The following is a 20189-nucleotide window of genomic DNA, read 5'->3' as shown; positions in this document are numbered from 1 at the left end:
GCTCCTGAGTGCTGGGCTTCCAGGCCTCATCTTTACAAGGCTTTGGGAAACGATCAGAGAACATAAACCGAATCATTAGTATGCAATGATTTTAGCACCAGCAAATTATGTTAACTTATGTGAAATGCTCGGGACCAGAAGTGTTTAGGACTTCTTTTTAAACTTTTTAAAAAATATTTTCACATACAAGTCTAAACAGAGATTTTAATTCTCTTTCATATATACCTCGACTGAAAGTCATTTTTAACTATATTTAAAATACATTTACATTTTAACTACAAACTATGCCATAAATCTGGTACAGAAGTATCCACTTAAGGAGCTTTCAGAAATTCCTGGAGTTGGGAGCTTTACAGAGTTTGAGATTCTCAGATTAGTGGTGCTTTTAGCTTGCAGAATATTTTATATATCCATAGATTTCCACATGTATACTATATATTCGTACTGCATAACTGCTCAGTATTACTGTCTAGAGTCCTTTTGCTGTAGATCAGGAGTGGAGCTAACCTTGGATCAGATTGGATCTTGCTTTTTGTCCATCATTTGTTGAATAATTATTTCTTAAGGGCTCACTATGCCTCAAGTAGTGTGTAAGATGCCAAGAAATATTTTGTTTTCCATTTCCATCATGGCCTTCTTTACGTACATTTATTTTTAATTTATTTTTTATTTGTTGTGAAGGTGATGAATGAGGAGGGTTTACAGTTAATGAACTCCCCGCCCTCATTTTCTCCCACTTACCACTCACTACTGCCCCCCCCCCAAGTTGTAAAGTTCATTTCTAAGGCCAAGACATGCTTTGATGAGCGCAGTAGACACAGCTTTGTCCTGGTGGGATTAGAGTGGAAAAGCAGTGCGTGAAAGCAGGCCAGCCTGGGCAGTGTGTGCCGCCCGCCACCCCCCACTACGCTGGGAGGGAGGAGGGGAGGAGGGCCCTGTGCTGGGGTTTCCAGACAGCTGGAGAAGGAACCATGGCAGCCCAGAGCCTCAGCCCTGCCACACGCTGCCCCAGGACACTTGACCCTGCACTGCTTACCTGCTGGGATTCTGAAAAATGTCCTGACGGGGGCCAGGAGTTTGGCCTAGTGGCAGAGTGCTTGCCTAGCATGTACAAAGATCCGGGATCTATTCCTCATACCATATGCACAGAAAACCCCAGAAGTGGTGCTGAGGCTCAAGTGGTAGAGCTCTGACCTTGAGAAAACCCAAGCACAGTGCTCAGGCCCTGAGCTCAAGCCCCAGGACTGGCAATTTATTTATTTATTTATTTATTTATTTATTTATTTATTTATTTATTTATTTTCAATTTTTTTTTTTTAAATTTCCGGATAGATTTTGTAAAGCTAGGCCTGACTCATGGCACACTCTGTGTCTGTCTGTCTGTCTGTGTCTGTCTTTCTCTGTGTGTGTGTGTGTCTCTCTCTCTGACTCTCTTGTCTCTCTTACACACACACACACACACACACACACACACACACAAAGTGGGTGGCGTACTGTGCCAACCCCTCCAGATGTGTAGATTTAAAAGCAGTCCTTAGGTAGAATGCTCGCACACGACATCTGCAGCATTTAGAAGGGATAATTCACCTTAGATTCCAAAAATGGACAAGCATCACAAAGGCTGCCAAGTTAATTTAACGTCTGAGGCGGGCAGAGCAGGGAGTCTACGGGGCTCTCTTCTCCTGCCGGGTAGAAAATCTTGGTGTTCTATTCCTCGGTCTCTCCCCTCCCCTCGCTGTGGACGAACTAAGCCTCTGGGGATCACACCTCCATGCTTATCTCTCCACAAGGAACAAAGGAGTACTTAGAGCTTCTGCTCCAGACCAACACAAGCACCATTTTGGCTAAATCCATCCCAGCTGCTGAACCCCAGAGGCGCTGGGCAGCCCCCAGGGCCTGTGGTCACCCACTGAGCCCAACCTCCCATCCAGTGCTAATCAGAAAATAAATAACTAAGGAGGTCTGCACACAGCAAGTGCTCTCATTAAATAAGAACACAGTCGGGAAAGTTAGAGAGCTGCGTTTATTCCATGGGTGTGGTTCGGTCCATCATCATTTGAGATACCACAGCTGGCTTCTCCTCCGCACGCCCCCCACCCCCCGCCTCCGTTTCTTGACGTCTGTGGGGAAAGGACACATGGTGCCCCCCAAGAGGACGAGCTCCCCTCTGCTTCCACCTCCCCCAGTCAGCCGTCTTCCACAAGGTCCCAGGCCTTCGTCTCACAGCCTGCCTTCCGCAACACTGAGGAAACGTGTTCCTGTTGTGCGTGGCACGCAGGCGAAGGTGATGTGTTAGGGCCCTGGGCAGGCGGGGGGCAGGGGGCGAGGCGCAGTGGAGGGGAAGCCCAGAGCCTTCTGCCTTGGTGCCCTCCAAAGGAGTGCTGGCTCACTCATGTGCTTTGAGCTGACCTCTAGAGGCTCCAGGGTGTGCGACATTCCAACGTCACGGGGCCTCAGACAGTGGTGGCCGTGTCCTCCATGTCCTCCGGTTAGGATGAGCGAAAGAGAACAGAGCCTGACCCTGAGGGCGGTGTGTTAGTGGCCTGAGAGTTTTAGAAGGGACCCCATTTGAGCAATGTTTAACCAAAGCGCTTTACTGAAGGACTGAATTCTATGGCCAAGGCACATTGTGTCACAAAGTCAGATTCAATGACAAGTCGTAGGTGTCAGTGGTCCAGTGCTTCCCATCCTGGCTACTCAGGCCCATGTAGACACATCCTCGAGATCCTTATCTCCAGTCAACTAACAGAAAGCCAAAGAAAGTAGCCAAGAAAGCTCAAGGCCCAATGTGCAAGCCCCAGGGCAGGCAGGCAGGCAGGCAGGCACGCACGCACGCACGCACGAAGGTCAAAAAGGGAGGGGCAACAAGAAGGAAAGTCAAGTTCACTGAGCCAAGAATCTGCTAGGTATGTCGGTGGGTTTTTGAATTCTTCATTTATTGTTATTATAGAGGGTGTACGTGAGTCAGATAATGAGTGTATTTCCTTTTTTTTTTTTGCCAGTCCTGGGCTTGAGCTCAGGGCCTGAGCACTGTCCTTGGACTTTCTCAAGGCTGGAGCTCTACCACTGGAGCCTCAAGGAATTGAACCCGGGTCTTTGTGCATGCTAGGCAAGCACTTTAACCACTAGGCAAGACTCCCAGCCCCGTGTGTATTTCCTTTTGTACGGTGTCTTCTGTCCCCTCACTCTCTCCTGGTCCCTCCCTCCCGTCTCCACGTGCAGACTGTAGCCCACTTTCACCAGTGCCCAGTGAGCTCGGCAGCTGCACTTTCTTTGCCCTTTCTCCTCGAGTTCAATACCCTCCTCTCCAACACTTCCAAAGAGGTTCACGTGAATACACAAAAAACAAGGGAAAAAAAGAGGTCTCTTGTTTCCATATCTTGGAGTTTGTTTCAGTACGTATATAATTTTATATAGATTTGCATTGTGTTTCTCTCCTAAGAGTATCCTCTTTTGGTCTCCCTGTGTGTCTAGAATCCTGTATAATTGATCATATTTATGCATGTTAGATCCAAGTTTTGCACAGCAAGAGAACACGTGCCGTTTGTCGCTCTGATCTCGGCTTACTCTTGCTCCATCTATGTCACTGCAAACGGCATTATTTTATGTTTTCTAATGGCTGTGTAAAATTCCATTGTGTGTAGAGGTCCCACATTTTTTGGATCCGTTTATCTGGGCTGTTTTCTGTAGCCTGGCTCCTGTGGCTCGTGTGGCAGTGGACACGGGCGTGCGGGTGTGTTTGTGTTTTACCTGATTGCAGTCCCTCAACACTATTCCTGAAAGGTCAAGGCCCGGAGTGAGGACTTCCCGGAGGGTGGAGAGGCAGGATGTCCAGTGCGGGGCACAGCCAGCGTAAAGAGGACCAGCCAAGAGCCCTAAGTGGAGGAGGAAATGCTGGGGAAGGGGTAGGGTTTAAACAGGAGCACAGGGCGTCCTCATTTGTGTCCTCAGTTTACTTCTCAGTCTGTGCCGTGCTCTTCCAGGCTCTGGCTGTGTCCGAGAGCGGGGCAGGTGAAGAGAGGATGGGGCCAGTTCAGCTGTCTGAGAAGCCCACGGTCTGGTTTCAGGGACAGACACGGGCTGTGACACGAGCAATTCAGCTCTGGCGTCTACCAGCCACGTTGTGCTAATGGAGAAGGCAGAGGATCAAACCCGGGGCATCATTAATGGAGCCTCCATGTGTCTCTGTCACTTCAAAGGGCCTAAGGAGATTTGTCAAAAGAGCTACAACAGTCCTCTCTCCAAGCCTGGTGAGGTTGGGGTGACGTTGGCGTGATATTGGGGTGATTGGGGTGTGCCTGCGTCCTGTGCCAGGGCGTGCTAAAGTCACCCCAGCGCCAGCCGTGAATCATTCCTCCCAAAGCCCATGCCGCATCACTGGACAGACACGTTGCAGCCCTGCTCATATAGAATAAATCTTCATTTTTAATAAAAAGTGGATCTTTAAGATATACACAACGATTCCTCCAGAAGTAGATTGGACTGTCTATTCTATTGATATATCCACAGTCTCGGAAATGTGTCTCCAATGCCCGGTTTACTCTACGCCAACAGAATTTAGAGCTCCATAAAACTAGTTGATAGCTTTGGGGCTGCGGCGCTCCTGTTTCTTATGCAGATGCCCTGGGAATGTGGGTCTGCCAGTCACCCTGGCACTTGAACAGTTGCTGCCTCAAAGAGAGCATCGCCAAATAAAATGTTTCTATTGGCTCCCCTGGCACTGTGGCACTAGACACTGACACCACAGCTTCCTCGCCCGCGGGGAGCCACCGTGGGGCAGGGTGGCCTCTGGAGACTGGGGTTCAGATGAAGAGGTGGAGCTGGGCAGCAGGATCCCTTCCAAGGACGCGGGGCCGTGTGCGCCGTCCCTGCATGTCTTGGTCAGTCAGCGTGGAGAGGGCCGGCGTGGCCTCACCTCCACACGCCAGCACTGAGCCAGGGGAGGAGGAGGGAGAGGGCGAGGGAGCTTTCTGGAGGGATGACTTGACCCTGGGCTTCGTAGGTGTGTCAGCTGCGGATAACCTGGCGTGCCAGGCCGTGGTGTAGGCCCCATTATTCTAGGCCTGTGTAGGGAGGCCGGATGTGGTCATGGAAGCACATGGAGAGCAAACTGTTCCCCTCACCAGCGGGGAAGCGAGTGACAGAGGCCAGCCAGCTTCCCATGTGAGAGGAAGCACTCCCTTTGCTTCCGCACCTTGGACCTGAGACTCTTTATTTATTTATTTATTTATTTATTTATTTATTTATTTATTTATTTGCCAGTCCTGGGCTTTGGCTCAGGGCCTGAGCACTGTCCTTGAACTTTCTCAAGGCTAGAGCTCTACCACTTGAGCCTCAGCACCACTTCCGGCTTTTTTCTATATGTGGTACCGAGGAATCGAACCCAGGTCTTCGTGCATGCTAGGCAAGCGCTCTACCACTAGGCCACACTCGTGGCTGCTTTGGCACATTGGCTCCGCCTGCCTGGCTGTGTGGGAGCGCGTGGCCTCTCGCGTGGTGTGGAAATGATGCTGCTGTTAAAATGAGCAATACCCAGGACTGGAGGCGTGGCCAGCGGCAGAGCCCTCTCCTTCCACGGGGTCGACTGTCTCCCCCGCAAGAAGCAGAGCCCGGCAGAGCATTTCATCTCGTTTCCCCTGCTTTTCTTCCCCTAGCTCGGGACGTGGAAAGCAAAAGCCAGCCGTCATCACCGACCCCATCGTGTCACTTCCCCTAAATACCACAGCGCTGTTTATAAGAACACAAACCTATTTTTCCTAGAAAGCCAGAAACTGTAAGAGAAGCTACCCAGCTGGGCGCTCGTGCTCCCCTGTCACCCGAGCGTCTCGGGAGACATTAAGATCCTCGGTGGCTTGGAGAAACACAAAACGGGGCAGGACTTCCTTCCCCGGGGCAATTGTGAACACACTCACTGCACCCCAACAAGCAACGTCTGCTTCCATTGGCAATGTGAGCCCCGCAAGAGCTGGCCACAGGGCAGTAAAGAAACTGCCAGCCCACGGCGGCTGAAGCCATCATCTGTGGGGCGGGCTGAGAGGAGGGAGGTGAGGCCACCGGGCTCATGGTGCAGAAAGAGGGGCGTAAGTCCACCCCCCTGTGTGCCTCTGATGGCAGGACCGGAATCCTTGTGCTGAATCCAGAGACCTTTGTGTCTCCACACACCCCCCCCTTCACTTCCGCAGCAACACTTCCAAGGTTCCCTGCTTGTGGACATCACCCAGCCTGGGGCCCCTCCCCTCCCTCCCCCTTCCCCTCTCCCTCCCCTCCCCCCATGTGCAGGGCCCAGCCAGGATCTTGCCTCGCTTGAGCTGGCTCTTGTCTGTTGTAAGCCCTAGGAAAAGGGGCCAGGTGCTGTGGTTCACGTAAAGGGATTATTTTCATCTCCAATTTCTACTTCTGAATTTGATCTGCAATTTCAGGTCTAACTCCCTTGCCAAGAGGGGACGAAAGAGTTTTGTTACAGCTGTTACATCAGAGGTGTGCGGAGAGATGAGCTCATCTCTGCAAACGCTCGTGTGTGTGTGTGTGTGTGTGTGTGTGTGTGTGTGTGTGTGTGTGTGTGTGTGTGTGTGTTTCCCTTGTGAAATGTTACTTCCATTACTTGTTTTGTGATCGTGTTTCAGGTATGAAGACTTTGGCCTGTTTAGGGGCCTCAGGTTCATTTCTGGATCTGTCTAGTTCGCTTTCTTTTTTATTGGTGTCAGTACATGGGGCCTTGAGCTCTTGCTTGACTTTTTCAGCTCACAGCTGGGGTTCTAATCACTTCAGCCATGGCTCCACTTTCAGGTTTTTGCTCATTATTGGAGGTAAGAGTCTTGTGGATTTGTCTGTCCTGGTGGGCTTCAAAACATGATCCTCAGATCTCAGCCTCCTGAGTAGCCAGGTGTGGGCTAGCTAATGCAGGGTCGCAAAGCACGTGCTTCTGTGAATGTTGGCGGGTCTGGTTTGGTTACAGTTCTTCATTCAAGCCCAAGGTTTTCCGGTTGCCAGCTCGGGCAGAGCAGATCTTAGTGTAACAGGAATTCCAGGGCACGCTTAGGAAGAGTGGTGTGAATGGCCTGGGGTCTGGACCCAGGGCAGAGGAAGGTGGGGTGGAGGAGAAAGGTCAGGAAGATGAGAGGGGCGGGTGTGGAGAGACGTGTTGAGGCAGAGCCGGAGGGTTCCTGCGTACGTCTTCTTCGTGTACACCGAGGCACCATGGAGCTTACAGAATCGCTCTTCCAACCTTGCCTCGAGCCACTTTGTTTTGACCCACTGCCCCTCGGGGTGGCACAGAGGCCTGAGGGGTTCTTGGCGAGGCATGTCCTTCGGAAGAGTTAGGGTTGTAATCGACACACACACACACCCATGCAGGCTGGTGGAAGGCACACACCGTGTGTGTGATTCAGGTCCCCTGCCCCGAGGCTGGCCTCAGAACACAGCCCTGGCACGGGAACTGTGCCCATCAGAGCCAAACTCGGGCTACAGAACCCGTTGGGAGGCAGGCCTGGTGTGTTCTCCTGGGACTCTGTGTGGTGACACTGCTACGGTGAAAACCCAACAGCATGACTGGTGAGATCACGCAGGACAGGCTAACACAGAAACAAACCCTGGGCTGGAGCACTCGATAAACACGACTCATAAGTGTGAAGGCCCAGAACTAAGCCTGCCAATTATTTAAGTATTTGCATTATTGTTAAAGTCCTCTGATTTTCCCCCTCTTCAATCAATTATGTTGAAAGGGGTAAATCGCGTTGAATCTTAAATCAACCTGCATTTCTAGGGTAAACCTGACCAGGCCCTGATTCTTCCGGTCTGAGGCCGCCTCCTTCCGCTGGCCGGTGCCTTTAATGACGCCGTTTCTCTGTTCTCTGGTGGACTGGTCCGGGATGTCAAGGTCACTCTAAGGATTTACAAACTGTTCCCTCATTTCCCTTCTCCAGAAAGAGTGCAGGGGATTCCAGTCTGTTCCCAGGATGCTTCCGAGTGCCTCCGTGCACACTTGATAAGAAGTTGTTGTCTTATCATGGTTATTTAATTTTTAAATAGATGCCCTTGTAATCATTTTGGCAGTTCATGTTTTTCCAAAGCCTGCCATTTCTTCTAGGATCTAAACTTTATTGAACCTAAGTTTGCAATTACTTTTACTCTTATTTGAACCACAGATCCAGCTGTGATTATGCCTCATTTTCTCTTCTATTATCAAGTATTTGAAGTTTTCCTCCTTCTTGCTGAATATTCAGCCCACTCTGTGTACTTTGACATGAGAGTTTTGGACCCTCATCTTTCCTACAGGGTCCTTTTTTCCCTCTCTATTTCATTAGTTCCTAAAAATTCCACTCATACTCTCTTTGATTGTTTTTAGGTATTAATGTGCAGCTTCTATGATCACAGGTTGAGGTCTGTGTGATGTTTGTTACTTAGGATTTGTTGATAGCTGCTTTACAGCCTGGCAGGAGCTTACCTGTAAAACCATGGTGTTTCTCATGTCCTGACTCTATTTACTGTCTGACTGGCCATGGTTATTAAATGATGCAGTTTTTTTGTTTGGTTGATTTTGGTTTTTGGTTGGTTGTGGGGCTTGAACTCTGGGCCGGGGTGTTGTCGCTGAGCTCTTCAGCTCAAGGCTGGCACTCTACCACTACCATGCAGAGACACAGCGCCACTTCTGGTTTTCTGGTGGTTCATTGGAGATAAGAGTCTCAAGGACTTTCCTGCCCAGGCTGGCATTGAACCTCGATCCTCAGATCTCAGCTTCCTGAGTAGCAGGATGACAGGCGTGAGCCCCAGTGCCCAGCTCGAGTGGTGCATTTTAGACATTTATTATTGTAGTTCACGTCACCTGTGGCTTATTTCCATTTTGTTTTGTTGACTGGCATGCCCTGATTGTCTAAAACAATAAGCCTGGTCAATGTATTGACTGTGTATTGGAGTATTTACTACGTGCTCTTTGCTTGAAAATCCCCCTGGACTCCTCTCCTTGATCTTGTTCTCTCATTTTGCGCTTTGCTATCCAGTAATTTGTTGTTGAATGACTGTTGCTATTCTTACATCCTGGAGATATTAGTATCTACCCTTCAATTTATGAGTCTAAATTAATAAACATTTCATTCCATAAAAAATAGGAATCCTGGGGCCGGGAGTTTGGCCTAGTGGTTGAGTGCTTGCCGAAGACCCAGGTTCGATTCCTCGGTACCCCACATACATAGCAAAAAAACCAGAAGTGGTGCTGAGGCTCAAGTGGTAGAGCTCTAGCCTTGAGAAAGCCCAAGGACAGTGCTCAGACCCTGAGCCCAAGCCCAGGACTGGCAAAAAAAAAAAAGTAGGAATCCTGGGGCTGGGAGTTTGGCCTAGTGGTATAGTGCCTGCCTAGCATGCACAGAGACCGGGGTTCGATTCTTTGGTACCACATACATAGAAAAAGCCAGAAGTGGTGCTGAGGCTCAAGTGGTAGAGCTCTAGCCTTGAGAAAGCCCAAGGACTTGCACAAAAAAAAATTAGGAATCCTATAATTTTTAAATCTGACAACTGTTGTTTTGCTCTTAAGGATTTGTGGACTACAATCTTAACTCTAGATTTTTCTTATATGCCTGTATACTACCATCTTAATTCTAGTATTAAGGTTACAAGCATGCAAATTATCCCTTTCCAACTTTTTTTTGTAATTCAACATTTGCTTAAATTTACTCACATGAGATATTTTTTGTTTTTCCCATTCTTTTTTTTTTTTTTCTGCCAGTCCTGGGCTTGAGCTCAGGGCCTGAGCACTGTCCTTGGACTTTCTCAAGGCTAGAGCTCTACCACTTGAGCCTCAGCACCATTTCTGGCTTTTTTGTATACATGTGGTAATGAGGAATCGAACCTTGGTCTTCGTGCATGCTAGGCAAGCACTTTAACCACTAGGCCAAACTCCTGGCCTCCCATTCTTTCTTTCTGAATACTTTTAACCTTCTTCCCAGAGTCCATGTTCTAGTCCATGTTACTATGATGATGTTACCTCTCAGGGAGTGTCGAAAAGTGTCTTTATCTGCACTATTTTTTTTTTTTTTTTTGCCGGTCTTGGGGACTGAATTCAGGGCCTGAGCACTGTCCTTGGGCTTTCCTCAAGGCTGGTGTTCTACCCTGAGCCACCGCACCATTTCTGGCTTTTTCTATGTATGTGGTACTGAGGAATTGAACCCGGGTCTTCGTGCATGCTAGGAAGGCACTATACCACTAGGCCAAACTCCCGGCCCTGTATCTGCACTATTTTTAAAGGTAATTCTGCTGGGTATCCAACACTAAGTTCATAGGTTCATCCTGATACTTTGTCTTGTGGTACTAGGATTTGAACTCAGGGCCTCTTGCTCTGCGCTTACGTCTTCACCTGCCACCTGAGCCACACTTCCTGCCTGAGCTGGATTTGAACCTCTGTCTTCAGGCCTCAGCCTCCTGGGTAGCTAGATGGGAACTCTATGCCCATTCTCACTTGACACTTTGCCAGCCGCTGTCTCTCGTCGTTGGCTGCTGTTCATAACTCGTCTGTCAGCCTAACGCCCCATGTTTAAAGCATGGCGTCTAGACTAGTGACGTCAGGACTACTCTGAAGCTTGTTAAAATTTCATTTTTCAACCTTACTTCAGAATCACCAAACCCTGCCATTAGAGTTCAAGAGTGAGCTTTCAGCCTCTTTACCACTTCAGCGAAAGTTGACAGTCGGTGATGCAATCATTATTCTTTGGGGAATCAAAGAATCTACCTTCAATTTCTGGCTGCTTTTAGGGTTTATTGTGACCTCATCGCTGGTGTTATCTAAGAGAGGGCAAGTCTAGGAATGGAGGTATTTTTTTGTCACTTTGTTTGGGTTTGCCTGGACTTTGTGAATCACCTTTGGCGACGTCTATGACTTCATGGCCTCCTGAAGCACTGAGCGTGCACTGCTCACTTCTGGAATCCCCTTTACATGGAGGTGGCGCGTCCCTAGGTCGAGATCTGTCCTCGGTCCCAGGCCTCTGGAGGCCCCGCCCAGCCCCACTGGGAGGAGGGGGAGGGGACTGCCCAGGACTGACAAAAAATAACGGGAGAGTGTTAGCCTTGAGCAAAAGAACTCAGGGACAGCGCCTCAGCTACACAACTGCCCACCCAAAGTCCACTTTATATTGTTGCGGTGTAGAGGTTGTATTCTTCAGAATATGATTTGCATATACTTCTATTCCATGGGGTACCTTTTCATTCTATTGCTAGTGTCCTATAAGCCACAAGAGTTTGAAATTTCCTTAATTTTTTGGTGGCTGGAACTCTGGGCCTTGTGCTTGCTCCGCTTACTTACTTGGCTGGCACCCTACCACTTGATCCACTCAGATTTTTGCTGCTTATTTCAGAGATAAGAGTCTCCCAGAGGGCTTAACTGCCCCTCCCCACCCCAGATCTCTCTGAGTACCTAGGAGTCCAGCAGTGAGGTAGCACAGGTGTGGTGTGTGTGTATGCTCAATTTCACACACACACACACACACACACACACTCTACATATACATACTTGCCTGTGCTTTTGGTATCCTGTTCAAATCAGAGCCAAACCTGACATGAGGAACTAGTTCTCTGGCCTCCATCTCACCATTTTATTGCCCTAGCTAGAAATAGAATGTTTCACCTGGCTTATGTCACCAGTACCTTGTGTAGCTTTGTTTTTATGTTTCAAGTTTATGACGCATCATTAACTCTTATGGCAGCACACACATCGATCTCTTCCTTTATGGCTTCTGTTGGCTGGGATTTTAGGAGAGCCCACACACTGCCCTTTCCATGAGCACCTTCACGGTGTGGCTCGTGGTTTTTCTTTGTAAGGCTTGGAGGCTCGGGTGGAGTTAGCGAAGCTGAAGCAAGTGCTGGAGAGCCGGGGTCAGGCCGACCCTGGAGATGGCGGGGCTCCTCACAGGGTGCGTGGGGCAGGGAGCCTACAGCCTGCAGACTACAGGAAATGATGGACAGTGGGGTCCCCGGCGGGTTGGGGGTCGTGGGAGGCCAGGCAGCTGTGGGCATCCGCGATGCCTTCACCCAGACTGTCACTGCCGTGCCCGCGTCTCCGTTTTTCAAGGGACTAGCTTGATGGAGCAGGGCCAGTTCTGACTCATTCCTACGTGTGTGGAACCAAGTGGATTTCCTGGCCACAGGGCATCCACGTCGGATTGATGGAAGAAATTCCCACGTTGTCCCCTCGGTTCGAAAGGACCACCATTCTACTGTTAGCTTTTAATCAGCTGCTGCCCCTGGCCTCCCCTCCCCTCCCCCGGCCCTGGAGGGGCAAGGGCAGTGGCAGCGTGGAAGGTGCCACTCGGGGAGAGGCGTGGGGTTTGGCCTGAAAGGCCCTGTCCTTCCTGCGGGCAAGAGTCACTCGGTGGGTTTATCAAGTGCCTTTCCTGAGCTGTCAATCTGTAAATTGTAGAAGTCACCCAGGGGTTGAAGGAGTGGAATTATTCATAAGAGCATTTGTACCTCTGTGCGTGGTGGTTACTCACTCAGGGTGTAACCAGGGGTGCCGGCCCCGCGTGCATAAAGCTGGGAAGGGAGTAGTTCCTGCTCCCATCTGGGTGCTTACTGGTGTGTTTGACAGGCATGTGGGGTTAATTCACACATGGGGAGAAGTCGAGGCCTTTGGAAAGGGGAGAATTGGAGAGCAAGCAGAATCAGAAAAGTCTGGCCCAGTCTGGTGGTTCACTTCTTTAGTCCAGGCTACTCAGGAGGTGGAGATGGGAACATCGTAGTTCAAGGCCTACTGAGCAAAATTACAAGAGCTTAAATAAAGAAAAAGCAAGCAAAAGGACTGGGCCATGGCTCAGGCGAAAAAGAGGCCCCGAGGTCAAACTCCAGTACCCTTTGTTTTTCAGTTGAGGCTCTAAGGATGACAGGATGGAGATGACAGGGAGGCCCCCGTGGGGGAGAGGCCGGGCGCCCCCCTGGCATGGACGGAAGGCCTTGGTTGCTGCCCTGTCCCTAGGGTGGGGTGAAGGAAACGCAAACTCTGAAGCACTGCAGACAAAGTAGAATTTATTGAGACAGACAGAAACGCACCTACTCGGGACTACAGGGCAGCATGGCCACCAAGCACAGAGGCACGGTCACATTCCAGGCACAGAGAGCATTCAGAATACTAGCTTGTCTACGTCACTATTTCATCTACAAGGAGGGACAACAAAGCGACACCGGATCTGATGGAAGTCCTCACAAGGCTACACAAGGAACAGGGACAGACATCAGTGACTGAGAAAAAGGTATAAAAAGACCCCAAACCACCCACTGTAGAAAGGGCTCCTGAATGGAACTGTACAGGGCAGACCAGAAACAGATGAAGACGGCATCCTGGCGCAGCAGAGGGGCGGGTGGGTGTGGGGCTGGGCATTCCCCCGCCTCCGTACAACAAAAGCTGAGGACAAGGCAGACAAGCCAGGGAGCAGGACAGCGCTCAGATTGGACGGGGGTCCTGTTGCAAGGATCAGAGGAGGGACAACAAAGCATTCACTGAAGAGTCCACGCGGGAGTCAGTGACTAGCCAGCCTCCTCACAGCGCCATTTCCCTCTCCACGCTGCCTATCTTGCATGCACTTGGCCACGGTGACCGGACCGGGCCCTTCCCAGACCAGGGGCAGCGGCTCCCCAGGGATCGGGTCCCTCCAAGTCTCCAGGGCGGCCCAGCTGCGGTGCTGGCCTGTCCCCGTGTCCCCGGGGGTCCAGGTCCAGTCTTGGAAGGCCTTGCATGGGTGACTCACCGGATCTCAGCACCTCCCGGCCGTGCTGAGCGAGCTCCTTCTCCGCCATCAAGCCAGGGGAGGCGGCTGAGTGGCCCTCACCCCGAGGACCTTCAAGTGTCATCTTAATTTGACACTTGTCATAAGGTAATTAGGCAAATTAAGAACCAGCGGTTGGCTCTGCTCCCGGAAAGTTTCTCTAAGTGACATCAATTTGTCGATGCTCACGTGTTCTCGGGTGGGTTTTCCCGGGCTGGGGGGGGGGGGCTGGAAACAACGGCTTTCCCTTCGTGGTCTACACGCCTTGAAGACACAGCCGTTTCTATGTGCGGTGCTAATTCAGCGGCAATTAAGCACCTGGTCTAACTTAGGCGCTCAGTTTTCTTTGCTAGAGGGGGAAACCCCGGGGAGGGAGGGAGGGGGGGGAGCTGAGAGTTTGCTGGGGAGAGGAGGGGGGAGGGGGGGAGCTGAGAGTCTGCTGGGGAGGGGAGTGGGGAGGGGGGGAGCCGAGAGTCTGCCTGGGGGGGAGGGAGGGAGGGGGGAGGGGGGAACAAGAGTCTGCCTGGGGGGGAGGGAGAGGGCTGCCTCCGGTGCCACCCTTGTCACACAGGTGGGCGTCCCCAGGCCTGGCCCTGCCCTCCTGCAGCAGGATGTGGAGGGGGCGGGGCAGGGGGCGGGGCGTGCCGGTGGGCCTCGCACCTCCTCCAGTCTAGAGCAGGGCCCAGCCGCCACGCATGCGCCCAGCCGCCCCCGCCGAGGCCCCGCCCCCCGGGCCGCAGGGCGGGGCTGAGGCAGCGGGACGCCGGGACAGGACAGCGGGACAGCGGGACGGCGCCGCCTCCGCCCCGGCCCCGGCCCCGGCCTCTACCAGGCGTCGCCCGCCTCGTCCTCCTTGTCGTCGTCCTCGCCGTCCTCGTCGTCCTCCCGCGGGCCCCGCCGCGCCTCCTCCAGGTCCTCGGGCGGCCACGCGGCGCCGCTGCCCAGCCCGGACGACGCCGGCTCGGGCTCCGCCTCGGCTGCGGGGCGGGCGGGCGGGTCACGGCGAGGCCTGACCCCTCCTCACCCCTCCTCACCCCTCCTCACCCCCCTCACTCACCGCAGGCCGGGGCGCCCCCTCCCCCTCCCCCCTCCCCCTCCCCCGTGTCCCCCCTCACTCACTCACCGCAGGCCGGGGCGCCCCCTCCCCCTCCCCTCTCCCCCTCCCCCGTGTCCCCCCCTCACTCACCGCAGGCCGGGGCGCCCCCCCGCCGGCGCGAGCCCGCCAGCTCGTTGCCGTACTTGTCCACGCACCAGCACTGCCCGCTGCCGCCGTGGCACTGCGTGGCCCCGTAGTAGCCGTCCTCGGTGCAGCGGGGCACGAAGGCGCCTGCGGGGGGGGGGGGAGGAGGGGGGGACGTGAGGGGACCCGAGTTCACCCCACACCCACCTGGCCTCCCCCTCCCGGCCAGGCCACAGCCGCCGTCCCCTGTCCCCGGGGGCTCCGGGGCATCAGGTCCCTGACTTGGCCCCTGAGAACCACCCGGAGCCCCCGCCCAGAAGAGGGGCGCAGGGGGCCAGCGGCCGCACCTCCACCAGTCAGTGTCTGTGTGTCTGTCTCTGAGTGTGTTTGCGTGTGTCTGTCTGCGTGTGTGTCTCTGTGTGTCTGTTTGCTTGTCTGCCTTCCTGCGCATCTGTGTGTCTGTGTGTGTGTCTGCCTGCCTCCCTGCCTGTGCTTGTGTCTGTCTGGTCTGTCCGTCTGGTCAAGGGCTCCTGCAGTGGTTTCGCTGGGCCCCCGGTGTCTTCTCCTGGTTATACACCTCAGATGCCATCGCTGAGTCTTTCGTGTGTTTTTTTGTTGTTTGAAAGACTAGATAATGAACGTCGACCTGAAGGCACGCGCGCAAACATGAACGCAAACGCCTCAGTTCCATATCTACCGCCTGCGTGAAGGGCTCTGCCTCGCCATTCTTTCACGTGTTCATGTAGAGTTATGGTTTTACCAACTGATGGCATAAGTAGGTAACAGGTACATTTGGCAAGGGGATACTCGGGTGTTTTATAATGCCAAACATATTTACTTTCACCGGCCATCGCAACATTGCTGTAAAAAAGAGTATTTACCATGTTTCAACCTCCGCTTAGGATTGCTTCAGATGTAACTTGAGAAACATCAACCCGTAGTTTACCTCTTAGTGCCTGCCTTGTTCACTTCCTGTGATTGCCTGCAGATCACTGACCTTCATCCCTGTCTGTCTGCACCGTGCTATCCCGTCTTGTTCTCTCCACGCCTTTCTTCCGGGTATCTTAACACTATTCTTGTCCTATGTGTCTGCTATTCTTGTGGCTACCCTTTAAAGAGCAGCTTGGTTCTCCTGTGAGCTCTAAAGAGAATCTACTTTCTTCTTAACAAGCTTGAAACTTCACCCATCTTATCCTTCATCACCCCAACCCATCAAGCATTTTAAATGAGGCTTCCTCTCAAGACGTGTGGCCTGACACTCCTGGCATTTCCTCCTGGGCTGGAGTGTGGGGCTGTCTTTGTCCCACTTGAACTGTCTTTGGGCTCAGTTGCTTCCCCTCTGCACTCTGGACGCGCTCTTCTCCTCCTCCTCTGTTCCTGTCCTTAGTGGGAAGGCTGGCGTTGGTCTGTTTGTGACCCAGCTTCGCTCTGTACCGGGGGCTGGGTGTGACCAGTCATCAAGCCCCCCACACCCTGCCCTTATTTCTGATATCTTTTAGAGCCAAGGATGTTTTTATAGTATGTTTTTATATGTGAAATTTCCTTTCATGGAATGATCTCAGAAAAGTGAAAGAACAGGGTTCTCTGATTTTAAACCAGGTTTGAAACCAAGATCTCTGTGACTCTGGAGTGTACTTTGACACTGTGTTCAGCAGCGGGGTGGGGGGGGGAGGAGACGCCCCGGGACCTCCATATCCACCTCTTAGGAAAGACTGCCGGTTACCCAACTGGAGGCTCTGACCCTGTCTGCCCTCTCACCAGGGGCTCGTCAGTGCACCTGACCCCTGACCGGCAGGCAGCAGTAGAAGGAACAAAGAAAAGCAGACACCTCAATAGCCGCACATCTGCAAGGCAGGGAGTTAGTGAACAGATTTTCAAAAAGACTGCAAAGGCAGAGAGCGCGACCTCTCCCCAGGAGCCGAGGCCAGAAGACAGCACTTAACAGACCAAAAAATAAACAAAAACTGGGCTGAGCCCCAGGCTGGTACGAAGCAGGTGGTGCACGAAATCTATAATTGAATAAGATGACTGCTTTTTCTAAGTACATAGTGATTGTAACTGATTATAATTTGTTGTTGCTGGTTTTATTTATTTATTTAAATTTGAATAGGTCTGAATACAGTGATTTTAGATTAGATTTTCCTGTGCACAAAATGATTTGTAAGAAATTGGATTTTTATGACTCCACTGGAGTAAAACTGTGTGGATGCCATGCCCACCTTGGTCTGACTGCAGCGAGCGGGTACTGATGACTGAGGGAAACCCTCCCGCCACACCGCGCACCAAGGCGAGGATCCTTCTACCAGCTCTGGTCACAGCCAACCGTGGACTCAGCTGCAGCCCCAACAACTGATTACTTGGTAAAGACAATGTGGTGAGTATTCTATCTATCCTGTCTATCCTGTGATAGAATATTGACATCATATTGAACGAATGAGCCATGTGTGGAGTAAAGAAGCACAATGACGACAGGGGCCTGGGTCACGCAGCAAGAGGGCTGCACAGGGGGTGGCTGGGGGGGGAGGGGTGTCGTATACTTCACAACAGCATAGCCACATACCCCAATCACTATTTGAGAAGAGGAGGGGTGGATGTGTGTGGAAATAACACCAGGAACAAACAGCTACAACATTACTGAGTAACCGCCCTGCACCCTAGACACGTGCTGGAAGTCCAAGCACGGCCTCCCGTAAAGAGCTCACGGACCAGGCAGACTGGGGAGGAGTGAAACCGCCGGTGACAGAGCGAAGAGGAGGTGGCAGAAGCCACACCATGCTGGACAATCTACTGGGAAAATGTGCCCATTTCCTTTAGGGAAGCAGGTGAATGTTGAGAGCGCAGGCTGCTTAGGCACCCCCCCCCCCACACACACACCGCCATGTTCAGGGAGAATTGAGAATGACCACGCTGTAGGTGTCAGCTAGCAAATAGTAAGGAAAGTAGACAGCTTTTTTAGCCAGGGGCCTGGGCATGTGGCGGTTTCTCCTGAGGAAAGGGGCGCTCTCTCACGGGCCAGCCAGGGGCCTGGGCCTTGCTTGTGACCTCTGTCCTCACACTACAGGAGGAGCAAGCAGCCCGGCTCCTCCCCCTCCAGGGGTTGACCGCCTCTGGCAAGAGGAGGCGACCTCTCACTTCCAGACCTACAAAGACCATAGGGGTGGGCTTTAGTTAACAGAAGAGAAACTCGAGGGTAAGTGCAGCCCAAGCTGTGGCGAAGGTGCGAGTCGTGCAGGTCCTGGCTTCCAGCCCTGGCCTCTGTCCTCCTCGTCAAGGGCTAGGTCTGGGGGGAAGGAGGCATCTGTGTCCTCATCCACGGGCCATTGTGGTATGAACACCACGAGAGACGCAGACAGTGTCACAAAGTGGAACTTACCCAGCAGGCTCTTCCCCTTGCTCAGCTTCTGAATTCTGTTCATTTCATTCTGGCAAGGGAGACCTAGAAGATAATTTATGGAAGTCAGCTTCCAGACGGCATGGGACATAATCTCTAATGATCGACTTTGCTCCTGACGTGAGACGCAGACAACGATGCACCTGGGAGCGGGTGATTCCGTATGTGCTCTCACACACCAGAACACATCCAGGCCAGCAGTGTGGCTAATTACTCCGCACACCAGAGTCCTTAAAAGAGTATTTTCCTTCCTATCACTATCTCAAGCAAGTATTATGTGTTTACCAATAGTTGGGTGATAGACTTTTGGGGGGCTTTGAACTCAGGGCCTGTGCTTGCCAGACAGGCACTCTACTGTAGAGTCCTGGCTAATCTCAGACCCCCATCCCCGCCCCCAGCTAGCGTCACACATGCTTGCCAGCACACCTGAATTATTTGGGGGGGGAGGGTCTTGATCCACTACCCTCTTAACCTTTCCTTGGAGTTCAAAGCTTGAGCTTCCATACCCAGTCAGCAGACCTACTCATGGCACTGGGAAGGAGGAATCTGCGATGGATTAGTGGTAAGTGCACTGAATTACCCACGGCTTGTCACATATCCTTCATCTATTCCAGGTTGAGAGCTGCGTGCTGGCGGAGGAAGTGAGACCCCAGTCCAGGCTGAGGCGCCGCCCGCAGGAAGTAGGTACTGGGGAGAATATGCATCTGTTCTGGGCAAAGTGACGTGACCACAGAGGTCTCCCCCAGGCTCTGGGGAGCACGGGGCAGGGCCTGCTGTCACACAGAGGAATGGCTGTAAGACCTGCTCTCTGTTCGCTGTAGGGCACCTTCAGGCAAAGAAGACCCAAGGAGGGGGCGGGTACTGACACCGCCCCTGTTTTGCGAGTGGAAATGCTGGGCTTTAGAATCGCAGAAAGAAAAAATACAAGTGATTCCAGGTCAGGAAGTGAAAACCCTCTTGTTACTACTTGAGGATGCTGGCCCACAGCAAGTGGTAGGTACAGGGAGAGGCAGCCAGAGATGTCCCCTGGGGTCAGGTGACCAGCACTAAGCGCCACCCTGTGCTGACACGCTCAAACCACAACCATCAGCTTATTGCCACGGCACTGCCCGTACTGTACCACAGAAATACCTGATGCAAAGAAGTAAATGTTCTATATGCAGATATGATTGCACCTGAAAGATCCGAGGACCATGCAGAATACCACAAAGACACACACAACGAGGCTTTCCCTAAGAACAGAACTAGGAGAAGAAAGCTCTAATTCAAAAGTGATTCTAAAGTTCATCAAGGAAGGAAAAAAAGGGACTAAGCCTTACTAGATCTCAAGAGCACAAAAAGAAACTGTCATTTGAATAGATGAACAGGACAGATACCTACCAGAAACAGGAATCTAAGCATCCAACCAAAAGATATTGAAGAAAACCTAGGAGAGTTGTTTTATCTGAGGAAGAAGTACTTTACCTTGATGTTAAAATTTTTCTCTCTAGCAAAGCCACAGAGTCAGGGCAGAACATGGTGTTAGCTGTTTTCTTGGCTAGTGTGGTGTCTGAGCATGCGTTTGCTAATCCTACGTAAATAAAGGCATGGCGCCTGCTCACTGCAGTGTGGTCCATAAGAGCCCGCAGGAGGCTTCGTCCCGCCTGGGGACCAGGGTCCTGCGCCAGCCCCGCCTGCCTTCTCCCAGAGGCCCTGCCTGCCCGCCTGCCCGGCTGCCTGCCTTACAGGAGTTCCCTGGGAACCTGTCAGACGCCCCCGCCTCCCTCTGCACCGGCTGCAGGGCCTCGGGCCTAGCATCTCCCCGTGAGTGAACGTGGAGGGATCGCTGTGAGGGCTCTGGGAACCCACGGGCCAGGCACCGTCGGCCTGCCTGGCTGTG

General features: G+C 52.2%; 1 protein-coding gene and 1 long non-coding RNA gene across 5 annotated transcripts in view; one reads left to right on the top strand and one right to left on the bottom strand.

Annotated features, from left to right (window-relative positions):
• LOC150041827 (uncharacterized) overlaps positions 1–17283 on the top strand; it is a 224232-nt gene extending 206949 nt beyond the window's left edge. Inside the window, exon 5 of one of the 2 annotated variants that reach the window (XR_016533704.1) lies at positions 17155–17283. This is a non-coding gene — a long non-coding RNA (uncharacterized LOC150041827). Of the gene's footprint in view, positions 1–16680 lie in introns of both variants that reach the window. The other variant, XR_016533705.1, reaches the window with a different exon arrangement.
• The window catches only part of Spock1 (SPARC (osteonectin), cwcv and kazal like domains proteoglycan 1), a 334854-nt gene continuing 329212 nt past the window's right edge, over positions 14548–20189 (bottom strand). For all 3 annotated transcript variants that reach the window (XM_090325481.1, XM_090325482.1, XM_090325483.1), the window contains 3 exons: positions 18293–18355; positions 14926–15066; positions 14548–14716 (listed from right to left, as the gene is read on the bottom strand). In XM_090325481.1, coding sequence (XP_090181607.1) covers positions 14565–14716; positions 14926–15066; positions 18293–18355 — 356 coding nt within the window. In that variant the 3' untranslated portion in view covers positions 14548–14564. The remainder of the gene's footprint in view (positions 14717–14925; positions 15067–18292; positions 18356–20189) is intronic.

Source organism: Megascapheus bottae, chromosome 38 (assembly GCF_031878675.1).
Source record: "Megascapheus bottae isolate mThoBot1 chromosome 38, mThoBot2.hap1, whole genome shotgun sequence".
Taxonomy (NCBI): Eukaryota; Metazoa; Chordata; class Mammalia; order Rodentia; family Geomyidae; genus Megascapheus; species Megascapheus bottae.
The sequence above is the reverse complement of the archived record's forward strand: the minus strand, read 5'-3'. Positions and strand labels throughout refer to the sequence as shown.